The sequence below is a fragment of the Abrus precatorius genome, unplaced genomic scaffold (genome assembly GCF_003935025.1).
Source record: "Abrus precatorius isolate BTA unplaced genomic scaffold, Abrus_2018 Scaffold9, whole genome shotgun sequence".
In the NCBI taxonomy this organism is placed as follows: Eukaryota; Viridiplantae; Streptophyta; class Magnoliopsida; order Fabales; family Fabaceae; genus Abrus; species Abrus precatorius.
Genome location: NW_020874439.1, coordinates 19789095 through 19805814, shown reverse-complemented (window position 1 = coordinate 19805814; position 16720 = coordinate 19789095). Strand labels below are relative to the sequence as shown.

At 32.4% G+C, this 16720-nt stretch overlaps 2 protein-coding genes across 2 annotated transcripts; one reads left to right on the top strand and one right to left on the bottom strand.

The window, feature by feature from the left end:
• Window positions 1–312: 312 nt before the first annotated feature.
• Window positions 313–813, top strand: LOC113850950. The gene has a single exon (XM_027481457.1). It carries the CDS (start codon window positions 313–315, stop codon window positions 811–813), a length of 501 nt encoding a protein of 166 aa, XP_027337258.1.
• A 2814-nt stretch (window positions 814–3627) lies between these two features.
• Window positions 3628–15316, bottom strand: LOC113850949 (disease resistance protein RML1A-like). The gene is made up of 8 exons (XM_027481456.1): window positions 15290–15316; window positions 10084–10179; window positions 9612–9689; window positions 7004–7485; window positions 5711–6528; window positions 5445–5656; window positions 5046–5345; window positions 3628–4920 (listed from the first exon to the last, which is right to left on the bottom strand). Exons 1-8 carry the CDS (start codon window positions 15314–15316, stop codon window positions 3628–3630), a joined length of 3306 nt encoding a protein of 1101 aa, XP_027337257.1.
• Between the last annotated feature and the right edge of the window lie 1404 nt (window positions 15317–16720).

The following is a 16720-nucleotide window of genomic DNA, read 5'->3' as shown; positions in this document are numbered from 1 at the left end:
ACTGTATTATGAGATTAACAAAGTTGGCAGTTAAGTAACAGTGAAACTCCTGATCCTTCCCTGAGTAAAAGAAACAGATTGATGGTTCTGGGCCCACATGCATGTGTCAAAATATACTAAGTTATAATAATAGACTTGCATCATTTCTCATTCATGGCATATGCATTTGCTTGGTAGATTATGGGTGTTGATAATTAATTGTGTGATTGAAACCCTTATATGTCTTTTGCTGCTGGAGATTGAATCGAATTGTCTCACCCTTTTATTGCTATGTGTGTTGTGTGTGAATATGTTTATTAGGTAAGAACATTGATGGCTCGACCACCGTACCAATTCAGCGTCTCGATCAGATATAATCCCGAGGGAAGATGGGTGCACGACTGGGAGCAACAACGATTCACCCACACTGGATCTATTACCTTTTTGTTAGATAGAAATGGGCCAGGCCCACGAGCTTACCCTATCCCCATCCGAGTACCCATGAGACTTACTTTTCCATTTCCTCCAGATGTACAGTTTGTGCGACCCCCTACCCCACCTCCTGTCCCTGTATTATCACCCCCGGTATTACCCCCAGGTTTTCTTAGACCTTTACGTCCTTCTATACCATATTTACCACCTGTTGAACGGACTAGTTTAGTTGACACACTTTTAGCAAGACCTATCTCTATCTCATCCACTTCCTCTTTGTCTTCCTCTAGTTCTTCAGACTCTCCTGATTCTTCTCACTGTTCAAACACTTCTACTGCTATCGGAAGGAAGAGGACTGCTTCTCAAGCAGGACTCTTTCCTAATTTTACCTCCTCTGAGTAGGAATCTAGTGGAAAGGAGAGTAGGATAGAGTTGAGTAAGGAATAATCTATACATATACGTAGGTGTAAGTACTTTTGACTGAAAAGAAAAATGGGTATATAGGAAGCCTAACCTTACCGTTGTTGAATTTTGGGAGGAAATGGGCACTTTGGTGATCATGGATCCAGGGGAAAGCTCGTGAGGTCTTCGTTTTGGGTTGTCATCTCTGATATTGTGACCCTACTTTATTTCGTATGTAATTCAGTTATGTATATATTTAGATAACTGGATGATTGTATAAATTAACAGATGACGTGTATGTATGAAATGAAGACTTCTAGTAATGGTAATGTATTTAATTTCACTATATCTGAATAAATATATATATACCCATGCATGTGATGTTCTTACTGCTTAGTTATTTTATAATTGTATTTATATTTATTGCTTAGTAAGTAGTAAGGGTGTCACAGTAGGCCCTAACAAAGATTAACTCCAAGAATTGAAGGCACAATTGACTAGAGAGTTTCATTGAGAAGTGAAAGAAAGGAAAATTTGACTTACTCAAAAGAACTATTTAAGGAAAGTCTTATGACACTTAACATTCAAGACTATAACCAAATATCTGCCTCATTTCTTATCAATTATAAATTATCCTCAAGTATGTTTCCTAGCGATGAAGTGGAGAGGATGAAAATGTATTGAGTACTGTACACATTAGTAATAGGAAGCCTAATGTATGCAATGATCTATACTAGGCCAGATATTGTACAAGCAGTCAGGAATGTTAGTCATTTTGTGATAGATCTTGACAATGAGAATTGAAATGTTGTTAAGAGGATTTTGAGATACATTGAAGGAACTTCAGATGCTGCATTATGTTTTGGAGGATCAGAGTTCATTTTTAGAGGATATGTTGATTCAAAATTTATAGGTGATCTTGATCAAAGAAAATCTACTATAAGTTATATGTTCATAGTTGTAGGAGGAGCAATTAATTGGTTATCTAAATTACAAACTATTGTAGCTTTGTCTACTGCAAAAGATAAATACATAGTAGCTATGCAAGCATGTAATGAGGCAATTTAGATTTAAAAATTGTTGGAAGAACTCAGGCACAAACAAAAGAAGGTTCTTATTTATTGTGATAGTCAAAGTACCTTGTACATAATTGTCAAGTATCATTTTGTTCGAGAACTAGTAGAAGAAGAAAGTGTAGACATGTAGAAGATCATGGAATTAGAAAGCAGAGAAGGTTTTGAAAGACACACAAAAGTGTCTTTAAGTAGGAGATTGTTACAGCCATAAGTAAAGTCACTTTTGTGGCTTGATAAATGCTTTTTATGCTTGATCCTCGAATGCAGTTCATGAATAATGATTGAGATTTTGAACTAATCATAGAGGGAATTTGTTGTTAATTTGATTGCTATTTATGTTTCAAGAAGAATGAACAAGAAATGAGAGTTTTTAAAAGGATAATAGATAAAAAGGAAAGCAATGTCAACTTCCTTTGAAGATTTACAAAATCAACAAGATACATTGCTAGATTCATGACCATGTATCTGCATGTGTACTTTTCAGGCTGAATGAATTGTTATGAGCGTGAAAGCAGAGATCTACATAGGCAAATACATGCTCATAAATCTACTCATTTACTTCTCGAATCACGTAATATAAGCAAAATTTTTGAAGCAAAGATATACGCGTTCATATTCATGACTGTGCTTCCAAGTGTGTAGTCTAATGGGAAGTTTAAAGGGCTGAATTATTAAGGAACCAGATGGGATACATGGTCAAGTACATGATCCTGTATTTGTGAGCGTAAAATGATGCGCGTCAGATTTAAGCATCTGTGAGATAGTGAACAATTGGGCTACTTTATGAGTTTGATTGGGTGCCTAATGTACCTTACAACAACAAGACCAGACATCTTGACTGCTGTAAGTATTTTATCTCGGTTCATGCAATGTGCAAGTAAAACACACTTGAAAAATCATTTAATCTCCGCATATCTGTGTTTGCTCTCTTGCTTTGCACAAACCTGTTAAAACAGAGTTTTACTCTCCTTTATATTATCTCTGACCTTCTAGTAAAAAACTTCCCATAACCAACACGTTTGAGCTTGTACATGCTTTATGTCCTCTGATCTCCTTGAAAAGGACTTTCTACCTAACTTACACACACAAAAAAGAAAAGAAAAGAAAAGAAAAACAGAGAAAGTGAAACTTTTAAATGGATGAGTTAAAATACGTCATGTAAGTCTTCTGTCCATCTTTATAGCAGACCATAGGGCATGGTCCAATTTTTCTGCTCAAACTTGAAAATAAGAAAATAAACTAGATTAACAACTCAATCAAAATCCTCGCAAGAAATATTACTTTTATTGTCTGAAGTGTAATATATACCATTCATTCTTTTATCTGCCAGCAAGAGAGGGAAAGTAAAGAGAATAAAATAAAATAGTGACTGCAATATCTAGGCCAAATCTGCTCTGAATGTTTCAATATATTTGTGAATATATAAAGTTGAAAATTATATAAGGAAAAATTCTTGAAAACAGCAAGGCGAAAACTAGCGCAACCAGAGATGTTAGGTTGTACATATATAGAATTGTGAACGTGTTTTAATGTTATCCTAGCAAAATACATAGCTAAATTTAAGAGTGCAGAAAGTGTGGAGTAGAAAGTTATAAATGAAAGCATTTTAGTATATATGGACGTTGTCTATCATCATAATTTTTGTGATACATTTTCTAATTGACTAGAGAGGAAAAACATATACTACTCTAAAAAGCTGTTTTTCGGATCAAAAGGATATATTGATCTTAAATTTTGTCTAGATCAAATTATTTATCTTTAACTTCATAAAGGAAATACATAGGATGATAATAAGCACCACCCGGTTCCATTTGTTCATATAATCAATGAATTCCACTTGCTGAACAAAACTGTGATATGTTGAGGTGTTTATTGGGCTGACTCCAAACCCTTTTAACACCACCTCGGGCTCATGTCTTAAATCATTGGGTTCTGCCCTTGCTGCAACCTTGATTTTAAGCCTTGTCATGGTTTTGGCCTTGCTATTTAGGTAGTGAGAACATCGTTGGTCATACATCACACACACATGATCTGATGCAATTCTGAAAAATGACCTTGTCATGTACATACTAACGCTGTCCTTTTTACCGTCACTCTCAGCATCACTTATAGTAATGTCAAATTCCAATTTCTCACCATATTCCGAGTCTTCAGAAACAATGAAACAGAAGATGAAACCCAACTGAGGCAGAAGTTGAGCAGAAGAGAGATCAATTAATATATAATCCTTTGTTGTCTTATATTCCAACCACTCTGGAACCCTGCTTCCTGGATACACGTACTTTGCTTGATAAGAATCATACTTATCTTTGTAATCATCATAATTTTCTGCATAATCAAGTTCTGGTGAGGGTAAATGTTGATATGCAAATTTCATCACATTGATTTGCACATTCAACCCAATAGCCAGGAGAGAATGTTTATCCAAGTACAAGCAATTCCAGAACTCTATCTTTCTTCTGTTTTCTTTCAATTGATCAACTGCTGTTGAAGGGAACAATACTGTCTTCAGTGATCTGCACCTTTCAGCAAGCAGAGTTTCAAGGGATGGGGGAAGCTCTGGTAGAGTCTGAAGCATTGAGCAATACCTTAGGTCTAGATATCGCAGTCTAGTAAAATTTTTTATACATGAAGGCAAGCTCTCAATCTCACTAGCTCCTAAAACTAGGACTTCTAGCTTGCTTTGACGTTCAAAAGATGAAGGCAATGCATTGATGTGAATGCCAACAAAACGTAGTTCTATCATATTCTCTGATGTTACTGAGAATTCTTGTAGTTTTTCACAGTATTCAAGATTAAGATAACGGAGGGAGGTTAAATGGGTATCACTTGTAAGTTTGGTAAGGGAAAAACAAAGACTTAAGTCCAATTTCTGAAGCTTGTTGAGAGAGAAAATAGAGGGATTCACACTAGTCAACTCACCACAACAACTGAGATCCAGTATTTCAAGATTAGCGGCCTCTGTAAAGTTTGGTAGCTCCTTCAGGAATTTGCAATTATTGAGTTTAACTTCTTTTAAGTTCACCAGATTCTATACAAAATAAAACAAATGAAGTCATCACACACAAACACAAAAAGATTATGATGTATATTCCTTGAATTAAGAGAAAATTATAACAGAAAAACGTGTATACATATATAATATATTTAATTTACCTGCACTCCATCCCAAAGCTTTTCCACTTGGCTATATGACATATCCAATACAACGAGATTTTTTGCAGAAAATTTATCTGGCAGGGATTTCAGAGGGTAATGCATCCAATGAAGATATCTTATATCACTTGACAAATATTGAAACCCTTGAGGAAGAAGATCCAAGCAGTCTTGATCATATTCGCTGCTGTGCAAATCCAAAAATTGCAGTTGGCTCATCTTAGCAAATATGTGAGGGCTTAATGTCAGCTTTTTAATTGTTGACAAGTGTGTCTTTATGCTTCTAATGGCCCTTGTTCCCTACCACAAAAGTAGAAGAACAATTTAAACAATAAAAGTGGCATTTTCCATGAACCAAAAGTCAAATATTATCTAAATGGTGTCATATTATATAGTTACCTTGTCATTTTTCAGAACTTCATAAATGTCATCAGGATCCCATAATCGGCTACAGCTTCCAAGATCTTCACTAGACTCTTGACGAACAATCTCCCAACCCATTTCTTGGACAATATCATGCATGGATACAATATTATCCTTAGAAATAGTTATAAGAGCTTTATCTTTCAGTCTTTCTAACCCAATAACTACTGAATTATCACTTTCATAATCTTTTAACAAAATGTGCAGGTAGTCCTCTCTTACATTCAATCCACTGAAGAAACATGCAAGATCTAAGAAAATCTTTTGCTCTTTGCGATCTAGATCATCATAACTTAGTTTCATTATATCATGAACTTTTTTACTTGGCATCTTTTTAAGTTTGTCTAGCTGACTTTCCCATACTTCCTTATCCTTTCCACGAAGAAGATTGCCTAAAACTTTAAGAACTAAGGGAATGCCTTTGGCGTAATTGATAACTCTCTTTGAGAGCTCATAATACTCCATTTCAAGATGATTTTGGCTAAAGGCATTTAAATTGAAAAGTTCAAGTGCTTCACTAGAACTCAAGATGCCAACCTCGTATATATCATCAACTTTGTTGAGCACTTGCTTATCTCTAGTTGTTATTATTATTCTACTCCCTGATCCAAACCAATCAAGACTTCCAAATAATTTTTCTATTTGATCAGAATCGTTCACGTCATCAAGAACAATAAGAACCTTCATGCGACTTATCCTTCTCTTGATATAGTTGAACGACTCAATTTTCACTTCTTCTGCTAACAGTGTAGAGAAAAGTTTTTTTTGTAAATAAATTAAGCTATACCTTTCTGATTCTTCCCTTACCTTTGCTAAAAAACAACATCCTTCAAATTCAAAACACATTTTGTTAAACAATTCTTCTGCAATAGTTGTCTTGCCGATACCGCCCATACCCCAAATTCCAATAACACGAACATCTTTCGAATCTTGACATAACAAAGATTCTAAATGTGCAATTGGTTTGCCAGTTCCAATAAGACCCTTTGAGTTATATGGTTGGTTACTCAACCTTTTCAACACATGATTGATAATATCTTCGAGCAGCTCAGCATCATTCCTACATAACAAAAATAAAGGACCCTTGTTTGATGTATATGTAAGTCTTTTAAAAAATGTATTACTTATACACACACATATATTATAATATATTTAATTGTATTATTTGAGTCTAATTTAACAACTAAATTCGATGGGCCAACAAAGCATGACTTTTCTAATGTAAATCCTAACACAAACTAGTGGCACTGACTAATATATGTGAAAGTAACGAAAAACAAGCATACATTTTGGTAGAAACAATCTAGAAAATAAGCTGATTTGAATTCAAATATTTTATAAATCTAACTAACTTCAAATCAACAGTCAATAGGTTTTCATTTTCTCACTTCACACATTTTCTCACTTTAGATAAGCCAAATCAATTTCTTTTAATTATTTAAGCGAACGAAAGATTGTGATAATATGCGCATATCCATCTAACAAATAAACAGGTGGAAAATCTAAACATTTTTGTGAAGAAAAAAATAGCTTACCGAAAAGTTGTTGAATTAATTCCTGATAAATTAGCAGAATTGGTTAGAGCATGTCTCCACATTTGCACCTTGGACAAACCGTACTTTTTTTCATGTTCAGCCAGTGCATTTTCATAACTCCCCTTTTGATGCCGAACATTTGTGGGATCTATATTGTAGAACACTGGTATAATAATCTGTCCATACTTTTCCCTGCACTCAACTATTTTCACAAGTTCTTCCAAACACCAGCGTGAAGAAGCATAGTCTTCAGAGAATATGATCAATGAAATGAATGATCCTTCAATTGCTTCCAGAAGTGATAGTGATATTTCATCTCCTCTCTCAAGTTTATCATCAACAAAGGCATATATTTGCTTCCGAGGGAAAGCCTCAATCAAATGGCTAAGAAAATTGTCGCGGATGTCCTTTCCTCTAAAGCTAACAAAAACATCGTACTTTATCCTAGGAGCATTGTTTGATGTTTCCTTTACTGCTACACCCTTCAGTTTGTTAAAAAGATATTAAATTTTGCATAAAAACTAAGCTGTAGTCACAGTAAGATAATTGAAATATAGCAACATGTAAAAAATATTCCTAAATTATGAAAATTTGTTATTATTGTTAATTCACATTTTTAATATTTAAAAATATTACTAATTTAGATATCCAACTCAAATTATATTCTATCCAAAAACATATAAGTAGGATCAACCAAAATCATACCTTTAAAAATAAATAAATAAACATTATCTGTGTCAATTAAGAAATTTAAGTCAATAAAAAATTATTTTGACAACCTTCTATTAAGATCATGGAATACCTAAAAGATAAAACAATTCTAAAAAGTAAATTTTTATTTCTTCAAGAAAAGAAAACATAAAAGGTATGAAGCAGGAGCATGATATAAAAGCGGGGACATGATAGCAATTACAGAGAAGAACAATTGTGTAATTTGAGGGTATTACCTACAGGTTCAAAGAAAATAAAATAATCCTAAATTAAGAGTGATAGGCTGATAGCTACTATTTGTGGCTCGTAGTTGGGCTAATTTATGTTGATAAAAGTGTCACCTGCACAAAACTTTCCTGTTTAACTAATACGTATATAGTCTCAAAGTTGATATGTTTAGAAAGTACTATGTTCCTTTGATGATATGGTGGTACTTGTGTTCTTACAGACGAGAACAGTTTCTAAGATCAACATTTATAGTTTTTAAAGCACTAATAAGTAACTAATTATTCTGTAACGTAGAAAGCTAAATGTCACACTCCAAACTTATCTGCATTATTTGCTATAGTAAAATATACAAATTTTTAGAATAGTGTAAAAATATATTTGAAACAATTTAGGAAAAATTATTCCTATTTTCTAGTTAAAAGATAATTTTAGAGATAGTACTGAAATTGTAAATATTATAATTTAACCACTCAAATATAAGTAAATATTATAATTTAACCACTCAAATATAATAGTAGAGAATGTCTATAAATAGACATGCTATCACATTATAAAAATTAAGAAGTAAGTAAATAATCAATTCTCTATCTCTTGAATGCTTTATTCAAATTTATTTAACTATTATTTTAATTATTCTAACTAAAATATTTCAATAATCTTCTCGTTACTGATGACAAAAACCATCATCTGCCAATTTATAGAATCCAATTTAGAAGATTAATGTTCACGTGTGCACGTACAAGAGATTAGTTCTTTTAGTGAGGTCATCTTTGTGGGTTCCCACTCTCTCAGTACAGAAATAAGTAACTATTCCAAAATACTTTAAAAAGAAATGAAAAAAGAAAAAAGTGTTCAATGTTAATAGTAACAGTTATTATGATAAACAAGAACTGACAAGTGCTTATGTTAACAAAGTGCAAATAAGAAGAATGAGGAGGTATGAAGCAGTTGCATGATCAAAAGCATGGACATGATATTTATCACAGCAAAGAACCATTGTATGATTTGCTAATAGGGGACTACCTCTAGATTCATAGAAAATAAATAATCCTAAACTAAGAGCAATGGCTATTAGGTGTGGTTCATATATTGGTAAATTTTTGCTGGGACAAATGTGCCCTGCACAAAACTTCCTGATTTATTTAGCCATGAATCTTGGGTGCCTTTTTAAAGAGATTTTAAGAATGACCAGTCCAGGTTCTCCCAAGTCAACTTCACACATAATAAAATGTAAGGGTCTTGCTAAGAACACTAGTTAAGAAATTAGTATATATTTTTTTAATTAAAAATCACAATGAACTGCATTAGAAATCAAAGGAAAAGATGCATTACTAATATTTTCTGACAAATATATTCTACTTTTGATTCTTTAATGTAATAACTTCTCTTCAAAATTATACATATACCCAACACAGACAAAAAACATAACAACGAAGTGACAAGATTAATAATAGGAAAAAAAAAGTTAAACCCATAAATTCTTCCATGCATAGCACATTGATATCATTCATGTAACTACTGCATGTTAAATTCTCCATCCGTCCATTAAAGCATCATAATGGAAAAACATCACAACAAAATCACTTTAAGGGAACTGCCATCAGCAATATGAGTCAGCATATGTTATTTGTACATCAAAGTCAAAATGTATAAGTGGAAAAAAAATCACCTTGGCAAAAATTTTATTGACAAGTTTTTTCTTCTTGACCAGTACTCCAAACAAGTTCAACGGCTGCACTGAAATTCTCTGAAGCAAAAAGTATCAGTGTCACTAATAACTAACTTATAATCAATAGTTGTTAGTTAGTTAAGTTAGTTATTCCAATTATTTCTTTAAACTGTAATCCCAATACTTGTATATCTACATTTCTCTGTACATTGCTTTTATCATCAATAAAATCAAACTTTCCCAATATGTCTCTCTCCGATCTAGGTTCGTTGTGTAATAGGGTATCACTGTATCAGAGCTCCAAGATTGTGCCAATATCTCTTTTATTCTATATTGAGTACAGAATTAGATAAATGGCCAAAACGTTTGTGCCACAAATATACATTATTGTTAGATGAATGACTAAAATTCAACTCACATTTCACTATGAACGCTAAATGAATGACTAAAATTCAGCACATATTTCACATACCTTATTTATACCAGAGCTCCGTAAGGACTGCATTTCCCAGTTTGATGTTGTAACAATTCCTTTACGCGCCACATCTCCAGAAGGCCAACATCGTCTCTAGGGAAAACGGATACAGGAATAGAATTAGGTAATTCGTAAGTCATATGAAAGGATTTTCCCCCCTCAATATACAAACCTTGTCTGCATTGGATTTGTATCTGGCATTGTGTATAGTACCAGTTAATGCCCAAAAGTAGTTTCAAGTAATCAAAGTTAAATATCAAATTAACTGTTTTATAGAATATTGTGCAAAAATATAAATCAATTAAAATTCAACACATAAATAAGGTAAAGGATATCAAATTATGAAATAAAACTAGGAACTATTTGTTCCTACAACAATTGAAAGCAATCAAATTTATGTGGGAGGGGACTTGGGATTTGTTAAGTCCATTTCTTGACCTTGAATTCCAAATCCAAGCCAACATAGAGGCCAATATTTACATATAATTCTTTAGTTTTATACAACAATTTCTGCATAAAAACTTGTGTGACAGTGACAAGAGGATCTCAGTAGAAAAAAGAGATAAAAAAAAACATGCTATTTTCCTTTTGGTCTTTATCCCTGATTTAGCACCTTATAAAATATTTTCAAAAGTATTCAAGAGTTGTGACAAGCTTTGAGCCATAAATATTACATAGTACCTTACTTCATGGAAGCATTTCCTAAGATGTTGTTTAGGAGTTGATTTTTGGGGAGAAGGGAAGAGAAGGGGAAGGATTATGTGATGTTTATCCATTTCTGGGGAGTTTTGTATTAAACATCCTTCATTCTCCCTTCTCTATTCCTCCTTTACCTTTCAAACTATTTCCTTCCTTCTCCCTCCAAACTTCCAAATAAAGCTTAAGAGTTATTACTTAAATTTACAAAATATAAGCATGAACAGTTAGTTTTAAATATTTCAGAAATAAATTGTAACAGGATTTGGAAAAAGGCAAAGAGACGAAGAAATACAGAATATTTTATTTGGAAAGCTCCGGAAGAAGAATATGCCATTGGATTGGAACAAGAGCACTCTGGATCTTTCTTTGTTTCTACAACCTTCAAATATCACAATAATGGTGTCACAAGGTAAGTGAAAAAAAAAAAATAGAAAAAAAAAAGGTTACAATTGTTTCTAGCAGTTAGCCAACAGTTGAGAAAGTAGAATATAATATAAGCAAGCAATTTCTCTACTTGATCTTATGCCATTCATATTTCTTCTTTGTTTTCCACCTTATGATCTTTGGTCAAACATGAATGATTGGTGGAGATCATTGTAAAGCAGTTACTAACCTTCAATGATTTGGCTGAGGATCACATTCAACTCTTGGACTGCAAATAGAAGGAAGAAGCAATTTCATTGGACTTCACTGTCTACAGACCTCTCACATTCACACTGCCACAAGGCATTGATTGGTCCATGAATTTACATTTTTTTTCTAATTCGTGCTCAGAACATATAACACATAGTAAGTTTTCATTGAAAATTATAATATTTAATATTTATTTTATTATGTGTCTTGAGGCTACTTGAAAAAAACAATAGATTTATATATTAAAAAAATATTAAAATAACCGCTGTATAAATATAAAATAATTAAACCAGTGCCTAACCAGGGGAAACGCTTACGGCCAAACACTACAGACTGGCATCCTCTATTTAAAATTTTAAACAATTAAGAGTTGGCAAATTGGCAACAAGCGGACTCTAAAAGAAGGATTTGATTGGGTATTAGAGAACACTAATTCAGAATAAATTACAATTTCTTCTCGTTTAGCAACTTCTCAGTACATGCATAGCCTTTAATTTTTCTGTTCCTTTGCTAGATTTTAATCTATCTCTTAATTTTTTTTCTTTTTAATTTTTTGTATTAAACCAGGTATCCTATCACCATACTTTCAAGATTAACTCTCGTAACAAAATCAAACAAAAGTAATATATCTCTGTGTATATATAAAATGTTAATCCTTAATCTTAAACGAAATTACTTTTAAGAATATCTTAAATGAGAGAATTTAAAAAATGTACTCTCTTCCTCATTGTGCCATGTAGTTTTTCTTGAATTCAACGTTTATTTTTCTTCATTTTCATTTTTATATAAATTATTTCTTAATTTTAAAAATATATTTCTTTAATTTAGTCCTGTTTAGTATAACAATATATAAAATATTTGTTATAATTAATACTATAAGTATGTTTCTTTTAAAATTTATAAAATTAAACAAAATTTAAAAATAATATATTTCTTTTATGCTTCTTGATTAGTACATTGCAATTGGAACTTTTAATCATTCTAAAACAACCCCATCAATTATCAAGTATTTGTCATTAGCATACTCATTAACCTTTTGACTCATTCCAATATTTGATATGGATTGAACGTCAAATTTAGAAAGGTAAATTAACTTTATAAATGTATTATTAAAAAATAATAATTAATATTATATTTAAACTATGAAAAATGCTATCTACTCCCTTGAGGACATTTATTAAGGAAGGAATAAAAAATAGAAATGTTCTGTTAGAAAATGTAAAAATGCACTTATTTTCATGTATTTTAATGCGTTCTATTATGATTTTTAATAAAGGTGTACTATTTACTGATTTATTAATCAGGGAGATTAGCAACACCCTTAATTAATAAATAGAAATACTTTTTTATAAATCAAACAAATGGTATTCTCAGTCTCAGTTTGTATATATAGAAAAATATTTGCAAAGTTTAACAACAACAACAACCTATATTTTTATTTATTTATTTTTCATTAGTTTAACTTAATAATGTTGTAGCATGATTAAATAATGTCTAAATATGCAATAATAAAGGTATATTAATTACTTGATTGTTTAAATATACAAATTATAATAAATTAAAATTATAACACAATTACTTTCAGAAAATGTATAACAATTGATTTTTGGAGAAATAGAGAATGATTAGAGAGAGCGGGTGATACATATATATTGCATGGGACCAAGCTTGCCAAAAATCTTGTTCTATATAACAATAGTAGCTTGTTGGTGATTCAAATATTTTTGAATAACTTCATCATCTGAAATGGATCCTTCCAGACTTTTCATTTTGAATAATAATATTAACAATAATAATTAGGGTAAGTTGCATTTAATTAAATTTGTAGAGCGAGTCTTACATTTAAATTTGAAAATTTTAACGAATATTGTTAATATAAAAACAAGTTCTATATAACTGTATGCTTTTATCAAATAATATATAATTAACATTAAAGCTTAATTGGGTATTTTGTTCCAATATTAGTTTGGCTTACGTTAGATTTTGGTTTCCTTATTTTTTTCGAGTTAATTAAGTTTGATCTACTTTTAAAATTGTGCAAATTTAATTCCTTGTTGATTTTATTAATTTTTGTCTAAATTTTGAGGAGTTTATGGTAAATTTATTATATAATGTCAATTTTAGTGATATTTTGACTTGAAAAAACTTTTAAAATGTGAGAATTTTGACTTGAAACTACTCAGCTAAGTCATCTACTAGTAGCTGAAATGATCTGGTGGAGGGCTGTTCCAACCTCTATAGCCTTGAGTAGTAGCTGCACGGTTTGTGTTTCAAGTCCACTTTCCAGCTTTGAGCCATCAGCTGTTGATGCTTCGAATAGTGTCTTTACACCAATGTGTATCAGCTACCATGGTGGTTTGCAAAATCTCAACAACATCCATAGAGTGTTTGACAAATAAGTTCCCAGAATGCGTGGGTTGAGGGTATTTAAGAGATTTCTCGCATGAGAAATTCATTTGTTTTCTGAACTCACATCCTTCCTTTAAGTTTTCTCTAAATTCTATCCTTTTTTTACTCAGATAAAAGCCTCAGAAACTTTATTTTTTTTTTTCATAATCAAGCTTGGACTTTGATTCTGAATGATTTCACGTAAGTTTTCTCGGGTTAAATTTGATTTTCTCTTATCATTTTCCCTCTTTTTGTTCTTATGGACATCTCTTGATATTCAGGAGAACTTTTATTCGTGAACGTTGATCCTTTTCAGCATCTCTCCCTAAACTCATCTTCAAGGTAATGAGAGCTCTATTTTATATTTCTATTATAGTATTTATGTTGTGCTCATAAAGCACTATTATGTGGATATTGTATAAGAATATGTGATTGAGATAGCTATTTTGTGAATATTGAAGGAAAAAGATGTTTGTTTGGTTGTTAGGATTGATTGATTGTTTGGGTCAAACGACTGATATATGCGTTGTGATGTTATGAAATATATTGGAGTAAAATAATATGCTAAAATGATATTGGTATGAAAGATTTACTGTAGAAATTGTATAAATGGATATATGCGTGAAATGGATTGGAATGGACCTAGTATGGAAGTGCTTTACTAAGCACGATCTTATAAGTGAGAAAGAGAATGATGCTGCGAATGACTCTAAGAGTCAGATAATGGATTGAATCTAGTGTGAATAGTTACAAAGATACACTAGGGTATAGAGTTTGGAGACGATGAGAATCTTGAAAAAACATAGGGTGGTAAGCGATATTCACCTATGTGTACACACTCTTTATGAGAACAAATACGTCATAGTCCTGACACTTGTTTCTTGACTAGACTCTTGACTATGTCTTTGCTAAGGGGCTCGTTTATTGTACATGTTGTATCCTTGTGCATGGGTTAGCTGGCGAATATTTACCTAATTGAGTAAGACCTCAAGAAGTGCTGGAGGCATCGATATCTAAGATCACAGTGCACTGGGAGTGCGCGTTGGAATAAGATAGATGAAAGTGGATAATAAATTATTGAATGTTATGTATGATGTGAATGTATTGTGTTATGGATATGTGATGTGAATGTATTGTATTCATACTATAGAGTATAATCGTATGATAAATGTTTGTAAATGATAGAATAGATGCTCATCCTTATTGATATTTTCAGGAAACCAGGATGATGGAGCCTTAGGGAAGAGTTAGACTTGTAGATAGTTTAGTAGGCTTTAGGTTAAATTATGTATTTAACGAATACCAAAGAGTATGTTATTTTAAATTTGCTGTGCTTGTAGAAGATGAAACTAAGCTTTTTGTTATGATAGAGATGGATTACTCTTATAGTATTCCTTTTGACTTTCCTAGGAGAAGAATACACCAGACTTTGTGTATATACCTGTATAGAAGTACTGTTAGAACCACAACAGTCGTCACTTACCTTTTCACTTATCATGATCACGACCATCTCGGAAGATCGACCCTATGGAACTTTGAGTAAGTGACTGGCACTGAGATTAGAGCTGATTTGGGTGATGACTATCTGGGTTCAGATAATGATTTAAACTCAGAGGATCTGGTTGAGATAGAGAGTTGGCACAGAGTTGATGAATAGGACCAGTCTTCAGTACTGGATTTTGAGTTGAGGCTGCTTTGGGACTTATCGTAGTTTTGGTGATGTAAATATTATTTTTTTAAGTTTCGTATATTCTGACAAACAGTTTGTTAATTATTGTATTTTATCTATGGAATGTATATACAGTCTTTTAATTGATAGATCTTAATTATATTTAATACAACATTTAGAATTTTGTTGTACTAGTTATATTCATATGAATGAGAATATTTGTATAAGTACTACAAAACAAAGAAATTTTCAATACTTAGTTACAATCATGCCTATTATATTCGAATTTTCTATTTTACATCAAGTAATGAAGTATGGAATATACATTGTATAGATTTTAAGATAAAGATGTTACAATTTGGTATCGAAGCAGTTCATCCAAACCAGTCTGGGGTATGGGACTAGTTCATCGAGATTAGATGTTTTGTGTTATTGATTAGAAATTGTTTGCTGTTGCGACCTAGTGGTTGTGAATTGTTTGATTTGGATGAGATGTTTGAAATGTTTGTATGATTTGAAATTGATTTTAAATGTTTGGAATGAAAGCTGATGTGTAAATTTTGATTCTTATAGAATTAGAACTATGGCTGGTAGAGGTAGACCTGCTGGTGCTACTAATGAGATTTTGGCCCGCGTGACACAAGTATTAGAAAACTTGGTGCAAAACCAAGGTGCGGAGCCAGCAGAGTATCGTGGACTCTCTTCGTTCATGAAACATGACCTCCGAAGTTCAAAGGAAAATTTGATCCAGAAGGTGCGCAGAGGTGGAGAGCGGACATAGAGAAGATTTTTAATGCGATGGGATGTCACCAGGAGCACAAGGTGGTTTATGCCACCTATATCTAAGGCAGAGAAGCAGAGGATTAGTGGAGGTTCGCCAATCCAACTTTGCCCCAAGAAGAAGGATACATCCATTGGGAAGCTTTCAAAGCGTGTTTCCTAGGAAACTACTTTCCTAGAGATTGGAAGAAACAAAAGGCCTGGGAATTCCTTGAGCTAAAGTAAAGAAATATGTCTGTGGGAGAATATGCTGCTAGATTTCATGAGCTTATGAAGTACTGGCCTCATTTCCAGCATGAGAATGAAGATGAAGACTTATGTGCCCAATTTGAGAATGGGCTGAGGCCTAAGATACAGGTTGCGGTCAGTGTTTTCTAGCTGACTAATCTGCCAACTTTGATCAGTAAATGTCGAATCCTTGAGGCAAATTCAAAAGGCAAGAGGGTGGATAGCTGGATTGGAGGA